The 19,615-nt window shown below is 45.1% G+C and overlaps 1 protein-coding gene across 1 annotated transcript; it reads right to left on the bottom strand.

Annotated features, from left to right (window-relative positions):
* Positions 1-4,097: 4,097 nt before the first annotated feature.
* TMEM269 (transmembrane protein 269) lies at positions 4,098-18,654 on the bottom strand. The gene is made up of 6 exons (XM_057701583.1): positions 18,591-18,654; positions 15,126-15,264; positions 9,517-9,614; positions 8,693-8,836; positions 7,853-8,053; positions 4,098-4,289 (listed from the first exon to the last, which is right to left on the bottom strand). The coding sequence occupies exons 2-6, from the start codon at positions 15,215-15,217 to the stop codon at positions 4,153-4,155; spliced, it is 672 nt and encodes a 223-aa protein (XP_057557566.1). The 5' UTR covers positions 15,218-15,264; positions 18,591-18,654; the 3' UTR covers positions 4,098-4,152.
* Between the last annotated feature and the right edge of the window lie 961 nt (positions 18,655-19,615).

Raw genomic sequence — 19,615 nt, 5'->3', positions numbered from 1 at the left:
TTAGAGTGAGCTGTCATCATAAGCCTAAGGAAATGTTGTAGTATGCTAGAAAGAGCACAGTTTTTGGAGTCAAATGACTTGGGGTCAAGTACCATTTTTATTACATTAGATAAGCTATTAACCTCTCCAAGCCTCATTCTTTTCCCATCTGTGTAATGGAATAATATGTCTTCCTTGTGAGATCATTCATCAAGAAATAAGATAATGTATGTAACAACTACTCAGTAAATATTACTTCCCTTCCCAACTACCTTACTTCACAAGATATGTTTCAAATTTCAAATAATTAACATATGAGCATTGGTTGGAAAGATTCTGATCCTTAGTTGGGGACTGCTTGTATTATCATATCGCAGCCCTGGATATAGTTCATCCTAAGAAAGTGTTCTAGTATTATAAACTGAAGGTGGTTGTAATATCAATTTAATAAATTATGACCAGCTTTTCTTTTTAATGAAAGAATAGAACAGATTTTAAAGTATCACATGTGGTAAGGATATTGTTTCAAGAAGCTTTTGTTTCAGTTTTCAGTTTTTCACCATTTAGTATAATGTTAACTGTGGGTTTGTCATATATGGACTTTAATATGTTGAGGTACATTCCTTCTATACCCACTTTATTGAGAGTTTTTATCATAAATGGGTGTTGAATCTTGTCAAATGCTTTTTCTGCACCCATTGAGATGATCATAGGGTTTTTATCCTTCATTTTGTTAATGTGGTATATGTAGCACATTGATTGGCTTGTGGGCATTGAACCATCCTTGCATCCCTGGGATGAATCCCACTTGCTCATGATATATAAGCCTTTTAATGTATTTGGTTTGCCAATATTTTTTGAGGATTTTGGCATCTGTGTTCAACAGTGATACTGGTCTATAATTTTCCTTTTTGTGTTTTCTTTGTCTGCTTTTGGTATTAGGGTGATGTGGGCCTTGTAAAATAGTTAGGAAGCATTCCCTCCTCTTCAATTTTTGGAATAGTTTGAGAGGATAGGTATTAATTCTTTGAATGTTTGGTAGAATTCACCTGTGAAGCCATCTAGTCCTGGACTTTTGTTTGGGGGAAGGTTTTTGATTACTGTTTCAATCTCTGTACTAGTGATCAGTCTATTCAGATTTTCTATTTCTACATGATTCACTCTTGGAAGACTGTATAATTCTAAGAATCTATCCATTCATTCTAAGTTGTCCAATTTGTTGATGTATAGCTGATCATGATATTCTCTTCTAATCCTTTGTATTTCTGTGGTATCCGTTGTTATTTCCCCTCTTTCATTTCTGAGTTTATCAAAACCTTTTTTTTTCTTAGTGAGTCTAGCTAACAGTTTGTCAATTTTGTTTATCTTTCAAAGAATCAGCTCTTAGTTTCATTGATCTTTTCTGATGTCTTTTTAATCTCTATTTCATTTATTTCTGCTCTGATCTTTAATATTTCCTTCCTTCAGCTGACTTTGGGCTTCATTTGTTCTTCTTTTTCTAGCTCCTTCAGGCGTAAGTTTAGATTGTTTGAGAGTTTTTCTTGTTTCTTGAGGTAGGCCTGTATTATTATTTTTTATATATAGATAAATTTATGTATTTATTTTATTGGCTGTGTTGGGTCTTTTTTTGCTGTCCGCGGGCTTTCTTTAGTTGCGGTGAGTGGGGGCTACTCTTCATTGTGGTGCACAGGCACCTCATTGCTGTGGCTTCTCCTGTTGTGGAGCACGGGCTCTAGGCGCGTGGGCTTCAGTAGTTGCAGCACATGGGCTCAATAGTTGTGGCTCATGGGCTCTAAAGCGCAGGCTCAATAGTTGTGGCACAGGGGCTTAGTTGCTCTGCGGCATGTGGGATCTTCCTGGAGCAGGGATCGAACCTGTGTCCCCTGCGTTGGCAGGCAGATTCTTAACCACTGCGCCACCTAGGAAGCCCTAGGCCTGTATTATTATAAACTTCCCTCTTAGCACCACTTTTGGTGCATCTCATAGATTTTGGTATGTGAAAATTTCACTTTCATTTGTTGTCAGGTAATTTTTTTTTCTTCAGGTAATTTTTTATTTCTCCTTTGATTTCTTTGTTGACCTAATAGTTGTTCAGTGGTAGCATGTTTGTGATTTTTTTTCCAACTTTCTTCTTGTAGTTGATTCCTAGTTTCATACCATAGTTAGCAGAAAAGATGCTTGATATGATTTCAATCTTGGCCTTCCCACTTATTCCTGAGCTCTTGTATGTTAGAATATTTTATTTTATTTATTTGTTTATGTTATTTTAGAATATGTTTTAGTTCTATTTTTATTTTTATTCCTGACTAAGTAAAGACATCGAATGGTTAGCATTAGCATCCTGAGACTCCAAAGCCAGTGTAGAAATATATAGCCTTACTTTCATACAGGTGGAAGGAAGCACATATCCCTCTAAGTCAAGAGCCTCTCAGCTGACCAGTAACTATCCTCATATTGCAAACCTAAACTAAACCTTTGTTTGAGGCAATGTAGTATGATTATTATTGTTATAAACAAAGTATGATTTACACAATCAATGTGTATTTTCCCTTTCAAAGCAGTCCTCTTGGGAGTCTACATATTTATTTTAGCCCTGCTGCTATGGCTCAAAATGGACATGGAAATCCTCTTTCAGAATTGTGTCTTCTTCCTTTGAATGTAGTTCAAGTTTTAGAAATAGCCATAAGTCATTTGAGGCCATATCTGATAGCTAATGTGGTTTTGGTTAAACAAGAGGATGTCATTGGCTAATATTAAATATTAGGTTTTTGGACTAAATTTGGTTGGTTCAGAGTAAAATAAGTATGTTTTGAGCACCTACTATGTCTATGCACTGTGCTAGGTGCTGGCCTCTAAGAGCTTATGTGAAGATAGTTCTCAGCCTGGAGCTCCTAAAATACTTTGATGAAGGATAGCATCAGTGAAACAAGGGTTCAGCATTGAAGGACATCACACTGAAATGTCTGAGCCCAGGTATATTTGTGAGATTCTTACCACACTATTGTAACCTTGTATGTAATTCACCAGAATGTACAACCAAATCAATTCATCTACAAAGTAAACGTTTCTGAGTGTGGGACACTGTGGCAGTCAGCAGAAATATGAAAATGTAAACTGAAGGAGCTTAAAAATCCAAGACATAAAATCTAAGAAACAGACATATTCATCCATCCATGAAAAAATATAAATGATATAACAAGAGATAAAAACAGAAAGCCATGGAGGAGGGCCCTGTTTGTTCCTTTAGAGACGAATCACAGCAGTGTGGACTTCGCTGGACTTTTATTTTTCATTTAATTTTACAGTTAATGCATATTTGTCACATACACTGTTCTGCAAACTTCAAGAAGTTAGACCTGAGGTAAAGGTGCTCTGGTACCCTACTTGAGGAAGGGGCAGAACTGCCAATAATCCTCTGGTACACCACCTGGAGGTGGAAGTCCAGAGGCCGTGCTGGGGGTATGGCTTTCAGAGGGCTTTGGTTCTCTAGGGCTCCAAACAATTTTATTTCTATTCAGTTTGGATTTTAGAATATGAAATGCCCTTTGAATATCTAGAGTTTAGTATTTTAGAGCTTAGGAAAAAAACACATAATGAGATCTAGAGACCAGATGATGCCCTCAAGATGCCAATGTATCTAATCTCTAAACAAAGCAAAAGGCAGAAGCTTTGACTGTGGAAATACAGAATTTTAAGTTACAGAATCCTACACACACATTTAGCAATGTGATTGTCCTGCTATCAGCTCTGCTCTGCAGAACCAGAGTCTGTGAATTTAACATGTTTAGTAAGCCCCACCTCACCACTGGAGTAATTACATTCAGGCAGGACCAATTCTGAAGGGTTTCATCATTTCCAAGGGGCTAACCTTAGTGCACAAAGTCACCCAGCTGGTAACAGGGCTGGAACTCAAACCCAGCCCAAATTTAGCTTGGAAAAAATTCTGTTCTGTATGACATAAACAACTATTGTCCCCAAGGGATTCAGAACCCTGAATAAAGAGGAAGAAGTATAGGCCACTGGCCCTACTGAGGGTTGCTGTGGTTCAAGGCAACATGTATCTAGCACATGCACAACATAGGGACAAGGAAAGATTTAGTAAGGGTAAGGGGAGGCTTGGCCCAACATGCTGGCAGAAACCCCATAGAGGCCAGTGGGAGTGGGTAAGGCTGCTTAGTTTCTTCGGTGCTGTAACTTAAAACATGCTGCCTTGCCCCACAGAGCATCTGGAAAGAAGATGTAGGAGAGTGACCACATCAGGCAGTAAAAAGCAGTTAGCGAGAATGGAGACAAAAACAGCATGATGACACCTGAAAGAAGAAAAAAGGCAAACACTCAATTTTTATGAAGCTGTCTTATATGTATTTTCCACCCTCTACTTCCCTTCCCCATCCTTCTAGCCTTCAGTTTTTACTCACAGAGACTAAGACACTAAAACCAATGGACAAACTTTATAAAATTTGTCTCTGTGTAACTAGACAATTACAATCTAATGCAATCTCAGGTTCCATTTTGTCAAATTCAGATCAGAAAGCAGTCTTAGCCAAGAATAAATTTGAGTTGCCCAGATATCTTGTTAGGAAAAAAAAAAAAAAAGAAAGAAAAGGAAAGAAAAAATATATATTCATAATTGTTTCAAGTTTAACATGTGACAGGGGTCAATACAATATTATAGGCATACAGAAAAGAGTTAACATAGGAGGCCTAAGACTGCTATCCTTAGAAAGGCCTGCTTGCAAGCTGGGCCTGGAGCCTGGAAACTTGAATAGTAAACAGTTCCCTACACTGATAAAAACTGATGAGAATGACTGTTTATACAAGCAAGGTAGTTAATGCGGAACAGTGGTTTCCTTCTGTGGAAGTATGGAATTTTGGTACATGCTAGGCAGAGGGGGCCTGTGTAAACAGGTCCAGCCCCTGTAAACACCTTCAGCACTGAGTCTCTAAAGAGCTTCCCAGTAGACAGACCTTCATAAGTGGTGTCACAATTCAGTGCTGGAGAATTGTGTGTCCTGCATGACTCCACTAGGAGAGGACTCTTGGAAGCTTGCACCTGGTTCCCTCCAGGCTTCACCCCTTTCAGCCTTCTCTTGGCTGATTTTGCTTTGTATCCTTTTGTGATAACACGTCTTAGCTATAGGTGTGACTCTCTGCAGAGTCCTGTGAGTCCTCCTAGAGAAGCGTTGATCCTAGGGGTGGTCTTGAGGAACCCCCCACCCCCAACAATTTGAATCTCAGATTCACCACTGAAAGGCAAAAGGGCACCAACATTTGTGGAAGATCTACTTTGCACTAGACATTCTGCTAGGTATGTTACAAAAATTATGTACGTTTCACAATTATCCTGTGACTGAGAATTAAGTCCATTTTTCAGATAAGGAAACAGAGGGGATACAACCTGGACAAGGTCCTGATTCAATCCTATGTCTGCCTGACTCTTAAAAACTAGAGACCTACACTGCCTCAGAAAGCTCAAAAGGAGGGAGGGCGAGTATGGTCCGTGGCATTTCCATGGGAATAGCCACTGTGTATTTCTCAAGAGAAATCAGTACATGTGATCTGACAGAAGACCAATTCCAGGAGTAAGAAGCAGTTACAGAAAGGTATTAGAACTTTGGAATACTGCATCTCAAAAACAGTCATTGCCCTGTTGAGTCAATGAGACAATATTTTAAACTAGAGTTATCCTGGAAAAAGGTCTCAGTAACCATAGGCCAGCTTCTCAGGTGTACAGAGCTCTGCTGGGGAGAAGGGACCTCCGTTTAAAAGGGTGACCACCTGCACTCCAGGTAAAAGGAATAGCTGTCGCATGCATTTTGAAATCTATCCAGTAGGGCTCCAGTATCAGCTGGCGTCAGGTTTGTGAGGTACAGTTTCCCCCTTTACTCTCACAGCACAGACAATACAAGGAAGGCTATGGTCAAGTGTGCGGTTTATTTTGAGAAGAGGGGATCGGTGGTGTCTACAGGGGCAGAGAACATGGTGGGGAGCACTGCTGCAATTAGATAAGAGAAGGACAGGTGGTGGGAAGAAGGGGGCTAGAAATTTCCATTGACATGGCACATCTGTGCCAGAGGTTTTATACACATTATCTCATTTAACTTCAACAATCCTGCAAGGTAGGGATTATTGGCTTCATTTTATAGATGAAGAAAACTGCAGCAAGGTAATTAGCTCAAATTCATACAACTAATATGTGCTGGAGTTAGAACTTGAACTCAGGTCTCTTTAGCTCCAAACCCAGATTCTCCTCACCCCCATTGTGTCTCTGTCATCTGGGACACAGGAGGAACCAGCGCCTAGAACTTGGATGGGGCTGTGGGTGCCAATGCTACAGAAGAAAGGGTGTGACCCTAAAGGGAAGGGTCAGGATGGAACCCAGGACCCTGCAAGCCAGGTGGACCCACGAGGGAGTAAAGGAAGAAACTGACCATAGATGTTGTCTTATTTACATGAGCACATTTCAAAAGAAGAAAAATTGATGTTCCTTGAAGAAGACCCTAAGTCAGGGAAAACTCTAGGGAGACATCTGCCAGGGCCCCAGGGTGACCAGGACCTCAGGCCTGGAACCCTTCACTCAGTAGCTATAGCCCAGAGCCTGCTTCCTCAATATCGATTCTACTTCCAACATTTATGTGAAACCTCTTCATCTCCACTGCCACCATCACCTCTCGTCTGACAGAAAGCTGGTTTTCCTACTTCCACTCTCAGCCTCCTACAATCTATTCTTTACTTGATAGTCAAAGTGATCATTTAAAACTCGCTCAGAAATCCCTTCAGAGGCTTCTCATTTCATTGCCTACAGGATCCAATCCCCAGTCCTGCCCAGTCTGTTCACTTCACTGACCTCAGTCTGTCACAAGCGCTCTCTCAGCAAGCCCAGCCACACTGCTGTACTAATGCATCCAGCTGCTTCTCGCCTCAGAGCACTCACAAAATTCTGTTTGCTTTTCTGAACCATCCCTCCCACCACTTGGCCAATCATCTTGCAGTTTTCATGTATTTTTAATTTTTTTCCAGTTTTATTGAGATATCATCAACATATAACATTGTAATACAAGGTGTATCAACAATGGTTTGATATTTCTGTATATTGCAACATGATAACCATAATAAATTTAGTTAATAGCCATCACCTAACATAGTGACAATTTTTTTTTCTTGTGATGAGAACTTTTAAGATGTACTCTTTTAGCAACTTTCAAATAGACAATACATTATTGTTAACTGTAGCCAGCGTGCTGTACGTTACATGCCCAGAACTTACTTATCTTGTAACTGGAGTTTTTACTTTTTGACCACTTTCACCCAGGGTTTTGTTTAAATGTCACCTCCTTAAGGATCCTTTCCCACCCTTTAGGCATTCCAGTCTAAATTAGGTCACCCTCTGATGCCCTGTGAGAGCACACTGTAGTTTCACGACACATCAAAACTATATACTTTTAGTTATTTGTGCCATGATTTGTTCGGTGTTTGTCTCCCCTATGAGACTGTAAATCCTGAGGCAGGAAATATTTGTCTAGTTTACCGATTTGCTTCCTAGTACCTGGCATATGGTAGGTGTTCCGTAAATTTCTGTTGAACTTAGTAACATCCAACAAATATTTATTGAGTATCTACTATGTGATTGGCACAATCCTAGGTACTAAGGATTATAGCGCAAATAAAAAAAGAAAAAGAGTCCTCTATTGGGGGGCAGGTTTAGTGTGCATAGACAACAAACAAATAAGTACACATCAGGTGATGATAAATTCTGTGGAGAAAAGTAAAGCAGGGAGAGAGAAAGGGAACGTGAGGGCGAGGTACAGGGTGGCAATGAGCAGCAGTGAATAAACAGTCACCAGTGACATCTGAGAGCAGTATTTTCACTCACCTCCCAGATAGACCATCTTTTTCCAGTTCTCTGACTCCAGGATTTCATCGTGTGGGTAGTAGCTCTGGTCCATCATGAATAGAATCATGAGTGAGGCCGTGCAAGAGAGAATGAACGTGTTGCCTTTGGTCAGGAGGGAGGTGGAGGCCAAAACACAGGAAGCATACGGGCAGGGTAGACCCTTGTATGTGAAGGGAACACCTGCGGGGAAAGAAAAGATGGAGTTAACTGCTTCCCATTGCTCTAAAGCACCCACAGGAGGAAGCCCTTCTCTCTTTGGGCCTTCCCTGCCCCACATTCCAAATCCCCTAATCCCAGGGCAGTGGCCAGCCGTAAAGCACTTAGTTATTCAGAGATGTTGTGTGGGTTTTGCACTGGGTCCTCTAGGTAAAGCAGACAGCTAGGACCGGCCTATGCCCTGGCCCCTAGGAAGCCTCTGTGGAAGGGTCCTTTGAGAGCTTTCTATCTGCATCTGCAATCCCTTGCGTTGTGGCCTTGGCAAGGCAGTTACCATCACCAGAGCTCAGTTTACTCCAGCCTGGGAAACTGGAGTGTCACCTCTAGTTCTAGAGTCTGGGAGTCCATGTGCTCCATCCAAGGGTCACACTACAAGAAAAAGGCACAGCTGGTTCAAGAACCAAGGGCTCCCACCCTCTAGACCAGGGCTCTGCCAATGCAGCCTGCAGTCTCCAGTGGGCCTGGAGCAGGGGAGGAGGAAGGAAGAGGGTCTCCATAAAAGAAAGGAGAGGAGTCAGTTACTGCACCCCATGCTTCCGGCATCCAGCAGCTTCTCCCCGCCATGGTTCCCTACCCTCAGCCAGGAGGCTGGCTTTCACTCACCAGCTGAATAAAAACAGAGGCGGAATGAAATAGCTAACACGTAGATGATGGCCAGGAACCTGCTCAGAGGCCCATCCACGCCTAGAAGCAGGGCTGAGGCCAGGCCAAAGGTGGTGAAGACAGCAAAGTCATTCAGCTCGGCTCCTGCTCCAGAAGGCCAAGGTTAGCAGAACTCACACTTGTGTGTCTTGTGTCTTAGTCCCCTCTGGTGGGGGAGCTGGAGTGGTGACAAACACTGCTTGTCAGGTCCCCGAGGGGCCAGAGGGCAACAGCTGCTCTCTGGGGTGGTCTGTTGACCAAAGACTAGGGTCTCCTTCTGGCTCTGCCTCAGACTGACCATGTGGCCTTAGACAAGTCTTTCCCTGTCTAGGTCTTACTTTTCCCATCCTTTAACATGCAAGGGTTGGACCACAATTGGAAACAAATGGATAAGCTATGGAACTCTTTTTTTTCAAGCAAAATCTCACGCGGTAATATCTTGTCATATTTTAAACCAGCTCCTCTGCTTGGGGGTAATTTTTCATTTCTCCACTCTCCCATTACCACAACCACCACTCCCAGATCTGCCCTGTAGAGGGAGACAGGGCGGATAAGCCAACTGAAGGCCAGGACAAGGACAACCAGAGATCAATAAGTGAACCAGCAGAGGAGCTAGATCTAGACTGTGGAGCTCACAAACTGTTCTAGGGCTGCTTCTGCTACACTCAGAGGGATTGAACAGGAGTGGTGACTGGTGGAAACCTGCTGGACCCCAGAGGATGGAGGAGCTGACCTGAATGGGTGCTCCTGGGGTCGGGGATTATGAGTCTGAGGCCTGGACTCACCTGATTTGGAGCAGATGTTGAGGTGTCTGGTCACTGTCCCGATAGCCATGTCTAATAGAAAGCTGACCAAAAGCATCCAGGAGGCACAGGGGTATTTCCTAAAATGCAAGCCAGCAAGCCCAACAGAGCAGCTCTTTCATAGTCTCCATTGGATTCCACACCCCTCCCACTATACCAATATACTTCCCATGCTAGCACACATACACACACCCCTACATGTTCCCCACATTCACATCCTTTCCAATATATGCTGCTTTACATACCACACACACACACACACACACACACACACACACACACACCCCCTCACACATATCTACATTCCTTCCATACTCTCATTCTCAACCCACAGTCTTAAAGGGGTGCCCTCAACCCCCTAGGTAATCACTAAGGTCCCTTCCAATTCTGAATTCCAGGCATATTCTATGGCAAGGGGGATCCTAGGTCCTAGCCCAGCCTCCGCAACCATCCCACTGTGAATTCTCAGATAAATCACTCCTCCTTTCTGGAGACCGCTGTTCCTCCATCTGTAAAACGAGGTGTTTGTACCAAATGATTTCTTTGATAGATATAGGCCTATTTAGATTACCTATTTCTCCTAGTGTGAGTTTTGGTAGCTTGTATCTTCTAAGGAGTTGGTCTGTTTCATCTAGGCTATCAAATTTGTGGGCATACAGTGGCAGGGTAAGAATAAAGATGCAGATGTAGAGCACGGACATGGGAGTCGGGGTGGTAGGGGAAGCTGCGACGAAGTGAAAGAGTAGCATTGACATGTATACACTATCAAATGCAAAGTAGATGGCTAGTGGGAAGCTGCTGCATAACACAGGGAGATCAACTCGATGACGGGTGATGACCTAGAGGGGTGGGATAGGGAGCATGGGAGGGAGGCTCAAGAGGGAGGGGATATGGGGATATATGTAATAAATGCAGCTAATTTGCTTTGTTGTGCAGCAGAAACTGGCACAACAGTGTAAAGCAATTATACTCCAATAAAGATCTGAAAAAAAAATTTGTGGGCATAGAGTTGTTCACAGTATTCCTTTATTGTACTTTTATTGTTCATGTAATGATTCCTCTGCTTTCATTTCTGATGTTGGTAACTTGTGTCTTCCCTTTTTCTTGGTTTGACTAGCTAGAGGTTCATCAATTTTATTCATCTTTTCAGAGAACCAGGTTTTGGTTTCATTGATTTTCTTTATTGATTTCTTATTTTCAATTTCATTGATTTCTGCTCTAATTTTTATTATTTCTTTCCTTCTGCTTACTGTGAACTTAATTTGCTCTTCTTTTTCTAGTTTCCTAAGGTGGAAGCGTACATAATTGATTTTAGATCTTCCTTTTTTTAAATTTTTTCTAAGATTTTATTTTTTTAAGGAAGTTTTATGTTTACAAGAAAATTGAGAGGAACCCAGAGTTTCTTATATACCCCTTGTTCCCACACATGCATAGCCTCTCCCGTTACCAACATCACTCGCCAGAATGGTACATTCTGGCCTTGGTACATACCAAAAATGAACCTACGGACTTCCTAGGTGATGCAGTGGTTAAGAATCTGCCTGCCAGTGCAGGGGACTCGGGTTCAATCCCTGCTCCGGGAAAATCCCACATGCCTTGGAGCAACTAAGCCCATGTGCCACAACTACTGAGCCTGAGCTGTAGAGCCCACGAGCCACAACTACTGAGCCTGAATGCTGCAGATACTGAAGCCCACATGCCTAGAACCTGTGCTCCACAAAAAGAGAAGCCACTTCACTGAGGAAACCCGCACACTGCAATGAAGAGTAGCCCCCGCTCTCCACAACTAGAGAAAGCCCATGCACAGCAACGAAGACCCAATGCAGCTAAAAAATAAATAAATAAATGTTAAAAAGAAAAGCTTTTTTTTAAAAAAAAAAAAAGAATGAACCTATACTCACGCATTGTAATCACTCAAAGTCCATAGTTTAGGGACTTCCCAGGTGGTGCAATGGTTAAGAATCTGCCTGCCAATGCAGGGGACACGGGTTCAATCCCTGGTCCAGGAAGATCCCACATGTTGCAGAGCAACTAAGTCTGTGTGCCACAACTACTGAGCCTGGGCTCTAGAGTCCGTAAGCCACAACTACTGTCGCCCATGTGCTTGGAGCCCAGGCTTCGCAACAAGAGAAGCCACTGCAATGAGGAACCCACACACCACAATGAAGAGTAGGCCCTGCTCTCTGCAACTAGAGGAAACCTGTGTGCAGCAACGAAGACCCAACGCAGCCAATTAATTAATTAATTAATTAATTAATTAACTAATTTTTTTTAAAAGTCAGTTCATCTCAGGGGTCACTCTTGGTGTTATACATTCTACGGTTTTGGACAAAAGTATAGACATATATTCATGATTATAATATAATATAGAGTATTTTCACTGTCCTAAAAATCTTCTGTGCTCTAGCTAGTTGTTCTCCTCGCACCCCCTGGAAACTACTCATCTTTTTATTGTCTCCATTTTTTTAAATAAATTTATTTATTTATTTTATTTTATTGGTTGTGTTGGGTCTTTTTTGCTGTGTGAGGGCTTTCTTCTTTTTAGTTGCAGTGAGTGGGGGCAATTGCTATTCTTCATTGTGGTGCGCAGGCTCCTCATTGCCATGGCTTCTCGTTGCGGAGCATGGGTTCTAGGCACATGGGCTTCAGTAGTTGCAGCACATGGGCTCAACAGTTGTGGCGCACGGGCTTAGCTGCTCCGCGGCATGTGGGATCTTCCTGGAGCAGGGATCAAACCCACGTCCCCTGCATTGGTAGGCGGATTCTCAACCACTGTGCCACATAGGAAGCCCTCCATATTTTTGAGACATATTTTCTCCATATTTTTTCCCCAGAATGTCATATAGTTGGAGTCATATAATATGTAGCCTTTTTAGATTGGCTTCTTTCACTTGATAATATGAATTTAATGTTCCTCCGTGTCTTCTTAGGGCTTGATAGCTCATTTCTTTTTAACACTGAATGATATTCCATTGTCTGGATGTACCACAATTTATTTATCCATTCATCTCCTGAAGGACATCTTTGTTGCTTCCAAGTTTTGGTTATTATGAATAAAACATCATCAACATCCAAGTACAGGTTTTGAACATAGTTTTCAATTCATTTGGATAAATACCAAGGAGTGTGATTGCTGGAGTACATGGTAAGAGTATGTTTAGTTTTGTAAGAAACCACCAAACTTGTCTTCCAAAGTGGCTGTACCATTTTGCATTCCCACCAGCAATGAATGAGAGTTCTTGTTGCTCCACACCCTCAGCAGCATTTGTTGTCAGTGTTCTGGATTCTGGTCCTTCTAATAGGTGTGTAGTGGTATCTCATTGTCATTTAATTTGCGTTTCCCTGATGACATATGATGTTGAGTATCTTTTCATATGCTTAAATGCCATCCATATATCTTCTTTGGTGAGGTGTCTGTTAAAATCTTTGGCCCTTTTAAAATTGGGATGTTTTCTTATTGATGTGTTTTAAGCTTCGTATATTTTGGACTGTAGTTCATCAGATGTCTCTTTTACAAATACTTTCTCCCAGTCTGTGGCTTGTCTTCTATTTATCTTTTTTTTTTAAAGGAAATAATTATTATTTGCTATGATCCCATTTCATCTTTTTTTTATAAATTTATTTATTTATTCATTTATTTCTTTATTGGCTGTGTTAGGTCTTCATTGCCGTGCACGGGCTCTCTCTAGTTGCAGCAAGAGGGGACTATTCTTTGCTGTGGTGAGCAGGCTTCTCATTGCGGTGGCCTCTCTTGTTGTGGAGCATGGGCTGTAGGTGTGCAGGCTTCAGTAGTTGTGGCACATGGGCTCAGTAGTTGTGGCTTACGGGCTTAGTTGCTCCGTGGCATGTGGGATCTTCCCAGAGCAGGGATTGAACCCATGTCCGCTGCATTGGCAGGCCGATTCTCAACCACTGTGCCACCAGGGAAGTCCCTCTTCTAGCTATCTTGAGGTAGTTTTTTGCAGAGCAGATTTCTTTTCTAATATATGCATTCAATGCTATAAGTTTCCCTCTATGTACTACATTCACTGCATCTCAGAAATTTTGATAGGTTGTGTTTTTACTTTCTTTGTGTTCAAAATATTTTTTAATTTCTCTTGAGACTTTTTTTTACATCTGTGTATTATTTAGAAGTAAGTTGTTTAACCTCCATGTATTTTGGAATTTTCCAGTTATCTTTCTGTTATTAATTTCTTGTTTAATTCCATGTGGCCTAAGAGCATACTTTGTATGATTTCTATTCTTTTAAATTTGTTAAGGTATGTCTTACAGACCAGAATTTTGTCCACCTTGGTGAGCTTGAGAAGAACATGTATTCTGCTATTGTTGGATGAAGTATGCTATATCAATTAGATCCAGTGGATTGATGGTGCTGTCAGTTCAACTATATCCTTACTGATTTTCTGCCTGCTGGAGCTGTCAATTACTGATAAAGGGGTATAGAAATATCCAACTATGAAAATAGATTCATCAATTTCTGCTTACAGGTTTATCAGTTTTTGTCTCATGTATTTTGATGCCCTAGGAATGATTTTCAGGATGTCCTTCAGACCCTGTATTCAAGGATTCTATGTTTCTTTCCAGCACATGCTCCCAGACCCCTCTGAAAGCAGCTAGCACAATCTCAGACCAAACTGCCCTAGGAGGCCATACCCAAGTCAACACCCTGATTGCAATGCTTGGGTGGCCCAGCAGAAGCAAACAGACAGCCTGATCCCGGACCTCAGCTGTTCCCAAACAACCTTAGTGTTTCCTTTGTTTAGACCCATACCTATGTGTCTAAAGGGAATTGGGCCCACCATCATGGCATAAAAACTACACTCCCAGAAGATTAGGTTGAACTAAGGAGACAAAGTTTTTCTGCTGCAGGTATGCCCCACTTTATGCAACCCCCAAAACCCAGACTTAGAGAATCATATAATTTTCAAAGTGGTAGGGATCTTAAACATCATCAGGTAAAATCATCTTATTTTATGGTTGAGAAACAGATCCAGAGAAGTCACTTGCTAATGGTTACAAAGAATCAGATTAAGAGGATGTTATTTGCACTATAAAGGATTTATCTTTAAAGAGCTGATTTCCCAAAGGCATTGAAATATAATCCAATTTATAGAAACATAATTTGCCTACAGTTTTTGGGGGGCCCATATACATGTCTCAGAATTTCCAGAACAGTGCTAATTTCAAATATTCTGCCAGATCATATGCTCTAATTTAAGAATCAAAAAAATTTAATTGTAGCCTGCCTACCCAAGGATTGTGCAAAACCTACCAGATAAGAATCTCTTGATTTTCTCATAGAAACCATTCTAGCTTGCCATAGCTGGAAGGAACTACATAGATCATAGTGTGAGCTCCTTGTCATAAAGAAGGAGAAACTCAGGCTCAGGATGTGACCTAGCCAAGGTCACATATCAGGCTGGTGGTAGAACTGAGGCTAGGATCTTGGCCCCTTGACTCCCAACCCACTGCACTTTCTCCTGCCCGCAGTTGATCTGTACCCTCAGAGCCTGGCTCTCTAGACTCCTCTTGCCTCCCTTATGCCACTGGCTCCAGCTCTTGGCTAAGAGCTTGCTGGGCCCCAGACCTACTTGCAGAAGCTGCAGAAGATGGAGAAGAGCCCCAGGATCATGTTGGCCAGGGACAAGGCATTGGCAACATCCTTCCAGGAAAATTCACTCATCTGGGGGTGGATCTGTTCTTTGGTCAGGAAGAAACTGGTGCACTGACCTGGGGCCCAGGAGAGAGGGGCAAAGGGTTGCCAAGGTCAAAGAGTCCCAAAAGAGGTTCCCAGGGGCCAGATAGCCCTTGTTCACCTAGACCTCATCCCAGAGCTGCACCCTCCCAACATAGTTTCACTGCTGGAATGAGGGAGACTGAAGGTAGATGGAGGAGACCCAGGAGGTAAGACAAAGGTACTGAAGATGAGTGCCTGGGAAAGTTCAATAGCAAAGTGAGTGAACCGGCACAACCATAGCTTCCACCCTTCTCTGACTACACCTCTTGCCCTACAGCACAGACCTCCCTCCAGCCCATACACTGAGCCTCCTGGCATCCCCATGGCCCAGGGTCCAAGGGGTATGGGCACTTCCCCCATCTGAGAGATGAGCCCTTTTTCATAGAGACCTTTATCATAAATGAGCCCTCCTTTTTTAAAAAAGAAAGTTACAAAGCTACTTTTAATACTTTGGAGTGAGCCCCACAGGAATAAAAGCACTGGAAAGGGGTAACCTCCTCACCCCCAGGAGTGGCCCAGGCAGAGAGAGGCTCCCTGATGGGAAGGAAGCACAAAGGGCCCACTGCAGACTCAGGCTCCCTTGTCCCGCAGGCCACACTCCCTCCCTCAGAAGGACAGGGCTATGGCTGAGGTGCCCCAGGTCCTGGTTCTGACAGGCCCCCATAGCAGGCCCAGCACCAACAGGGGAGGAGATGAGAAAGAGGAAATGAATACGGACAGCACTAAATAGTTCACGTGGCACCTTCACCATGTTCTCTCTTCTGATCCTGACGACCTTGCGAGATGGTGCTAGAATTCTCCCCATTTCATGAATGAGGAAGCTGAGGTCCTGAGAAATGGAGCTATCTGCTCAGAGTCACACAGTAGATGAGTAGAATCAATCCCGCTCGTCTGATTCGAAATCTGGTGCTTCTTAGCAAGGGTATAATCTCAGCAGGAGGAGGTTTGTGGGGTAGGCGGCAATGAGGGATCTACGACCTCCCCATGCCTGGGCCGCCTTGCTCCTGCTAGCCTCCCTCAGCAGCGAGGAATCAACTGGCCCTGGCCATCTTTACAGTCCCTGTACGTCTGTTTTCACTCTGAGACCAAATATGTGCACTTGTTACACATAAACTGTGTGTGAACCTTTCTTTTGGAGAAAGAGCCCCAGTGCTCTCTGAAACAGGGAGGCCCCACTGGTTATAAACACATGACCCACAAATAGCAATCCTGCACTTGAGTAAAATATACAAGTTCCAAGGTTTTCACGTCTGTTTTCTCATTTAATCCCCACTCATTTTAGAAGTGAGGAAACTGAGACTCTGCTTCCACACAGCCCCTCTGTACAGCCCCAGGCCTTTCTGGTCTGGGCAAGAGCGAAGACAAATCATGGTCGTTTCCCATAAGTACTGCCACCAGGATTTGGGCCCCCTCTTTCCCAAATAAAAGCCATCTGCCGCATAATGCACAGGCCCCAGGTGTGAGAGGATGTGGACCTGAGAGCAAGGGCTGGTGACACTTAGAGAAAAAAGGAGCAATCCATTCATTCGGCAAACATTGGGTCTTGGGACAGAGAAGATTAAGACCGGGTCTCGTCTCTCAAAAAGCTCAGTCTAGCAGAGGCATTCAACCCTGCACAGAAAAGAAGAGGTGACGAGACTGCTAAGGGAACACAGAAGAGGGGCTCCGCCCGTTAAAGGGCTCAGAGAAGGCTTCTCAGAGGTGGAGGTCAGAGCCCAGGCCTTGCCCAGCTGTGGTCTGCAGGAAGAGCTCGTCATTCCCTGGCTCCTTGGAAGCCATCAGTGACTCCCCAAGGACCATGGAATGGAGTCTAACTCCTTCATTTGGCACGCGAATCCTCCGGGACCAAGCCCTGCTGCACTCTCAGCCTTCTCTGCCCCCTTCTGGTCTTGGGGTGGGTGGCGGGCCTCTTTGGGAAGCCTGACACGCCAGGTCTTGAGGTGCTCCTCGTCCACACTGCCACTCTTGTGCTCCCCGTGTGACACTTGGCACTCTGTATTGGCACCGCCTATGGGGTCTCCCTTCTCTACTACAGGGAAAGGAACTTGAGTGCCGACCGAGGTCCCCCGTGCCAGGCATGAGGCCTGACAGTAGAAGTTGTTCAATGATTGTTAAGTTAATAGAGCACTCTGGTGCTTGCCCGAGATCCTCTCCCTGCACCGAATCACCGAATCAAAGCCTGTCCAGTTTGTCCTATGAGAAGCCTTCTCAAATGAACAATCCAGCCCCTTCAACACACCCAGCATCTACCCAATGCTTATGATCTTTATTGGCCGATGCCTGCTCTGTGCCAGGCCCGTGTGTTCTGGGCACAGCGAGCACCCTTAGGAGGCTGCAGGTCTGGTAGGGGAGGGAGATGTGCACATGGATAGTGAAGGCAGTGTGCCAAGTGTTGTTGGACAAGGGGTTTCGGGTTGCTGAGCGTGTCCAGGGAAGACTACCTCTGGGGTGAAGGCAGGGGAAGGCTTTGCCAGTGTGCTGTGTACGGAGGTTGCCTAAGCATAAACAAGGGGCGGGGGGTGGGGGGGGGGGCGGCGTGCTTTTTGGCAAAGGAAACTGCAAGGGCGCAAGCGCAATGAGGAGGCTTGGTCCCAGGGATAGCAGGCTGCTGGAGGCAAAACCGTCAGGGAGGCCACAGTTGTGATAGCTGGCGCGACCTTGCATTGCAGTTGTGGATGGGCAGTGATGTTTATTTAGTAAGGGGGTGTCTTGATCAGATGTGGGTTGGGGGGTGGAGGGTGGTCTCGAGGGAAGAGGCTGAAGAAAAAGAAAGACTGGTGAGTGAGGAGAACGATGTGATCGAGCAGAAATGGCAGGTGCTGGGGCGCTAGCGGAACAGGGGAGAGCTGCGTGTGGCTCCGAGATTTCTCAGGAAAGGCAAGGCAAGGCGGTGTTGGTTCCTGGCCCGGAAACCCGCGCAGCCTTGGAGCGAGAAGGCCGCAGGTGGCGCCCAGCCCCGCCCCATCCCCGCGGGCGGTGAGCCGCAGGCACGGCCACTTGGTTAGAAACTCCCTGCCTCCCCCCCGGCCGCCCCCACTCCGCCCGCTACGCTAGAAGCCAACAGCCCATCAAAGAGCCGGTCTCCTCCCGACGCCCGTGCGTCCGAACTGGAGATACCAGCGCTCCCCTCTTCGCCCCGCCCCTGCCCGCTCTTCCGCGCCGGGTCTGGGGTGACTTCGCCGGCGACGACGCCCAGGCGAAAAGATGCAAAAGCCGGAGCCGGGGCTGGGCGCCCGCACTTCGGAACGGTTTCTTCCCCTCAGAGCCGGGTCACTGACAGCACCCTGGGGGAGGCGCGTGCGATGCTGCGGTTGCTCACCTGGGGACCAGACATTCTTAGATGGGGTGGGGGCCCGCACTCCTTCCCCGCTTCCAGTGCGGAGGGCGGGGAGCCAGCCCAGGCGAGGCTGAGCCGCGCCGCGCCGTCCCAAGCCTCTCAGCCCTGGCTCTTAGCTCACAATCCCCGAGAGGCAGGGGAGGGGCAACGGGGCTTTAGCTGGCAGGAAGAGGGGACTCAGTTTCAAGGGGAGCCCTAGGTCTTGCAGCTGCACAGCGGGGGAATGGAGGGATCTGACAGGAGGGGACTAGTCTAACGTGAAGAGACCAGAGTGGAAGGGAGTTGGGGGCGATAAGGCTGTAAAGAGATGCTGGGGTCCAGACCGTGAAGGGTTCCTAGACTGTAAACCCCGTGTGGACGGGGCTTTTGCTATGCTTGGTTCACTGTTGCATCTTTGTGCCTATACAAACGCTTAGGCATAAAGTACCCCCTCCCCACCTCAATACTTGTTGGATCAATGACAAGCTGAGTAATTTACACTCAGTCCTGAAAATAGTCCATTTTAAGTAGGGAAGTGACATGGTCAGGTTGGTTTGGAAAGATTATCCTGGCAGCCAGTGTGGAGGAAGGCCGTGTAGCACTGCATGAGCTGAGGGCGGCTGGAGCAAACATATTGTTGGACAGCAGCAGAAAGGAATGGGAAGAAGTAGCCAGACCAAGAGCCGGACCAGGCCGGATGGAAAGCCAAGAGTGTGGGAGAGGAGCGAGAGGGAGGAGGTAAGAGCCTCCCTGAGATGTCTAGGTGCCACAACTGGATGAACATGTGCCACAGAGAGGAACATGTTAGTGTTGGGTAGGATCCCAAGCACCGGTTCTAATACCTGCCCCACATTCTCTGACCTATCCTGTTGCTAAGTTTTAGCAGCAGTAGCTTCCAGGGCCCCACAGGAGAATATGCAAAGAGAGGGGTGGAGCTAGGAGGTCAGGTGACCCCTCGCAGCCTGGAGGGCAAAGAGGAGTATAGGATCTAGCGTGTCCTGAGGACTACTAGCCACTGGGCACTGTGC

The sequence above is a fragment of the Hippopotamus amphibius genome, chromosome 1 (genome assembly GCF_030028045.1).
Source record: "Hippopotamus amphibius kiboko isolate mHipAmp2 chromosome 1, mHipAmp2.hap2, whole genome shotgun sequence".
Taxonomy (NCBI): Eukaryota; Metazoa; Chordata; class Mammalia; order Artiodactyla; family Hippopotamidae; genus Hippopotamus; species Hippopotamus amphibius.
This window is presented reverse-complemented; position numbering and strand designations above follow the sequence as displayed.

Coding starts and splice junctions, on each gene's coding strand:
- TMEM269 (XM_057701583.1), bottom strand. CDS start 15,217: ATGAGTGAATTTTCCTGGAAGGATGTTGCCAATGCCTTGTCCCTGGCC. Junction 9,615..15,125: donor ATCTTCTGCAGCTTCTGCAA/GTAGGTCTGGGG, acceptor CTTGCATTTTAG/GAAATACCCCTGTGCCTCCT. Junction 8,837..9,516: donor CAACATCTGCTCCAAATCAG/GTGAGTCCAGGC, acceptor CTTCTGGAGCAG/GAGCCGAGCTGAATGACTTT.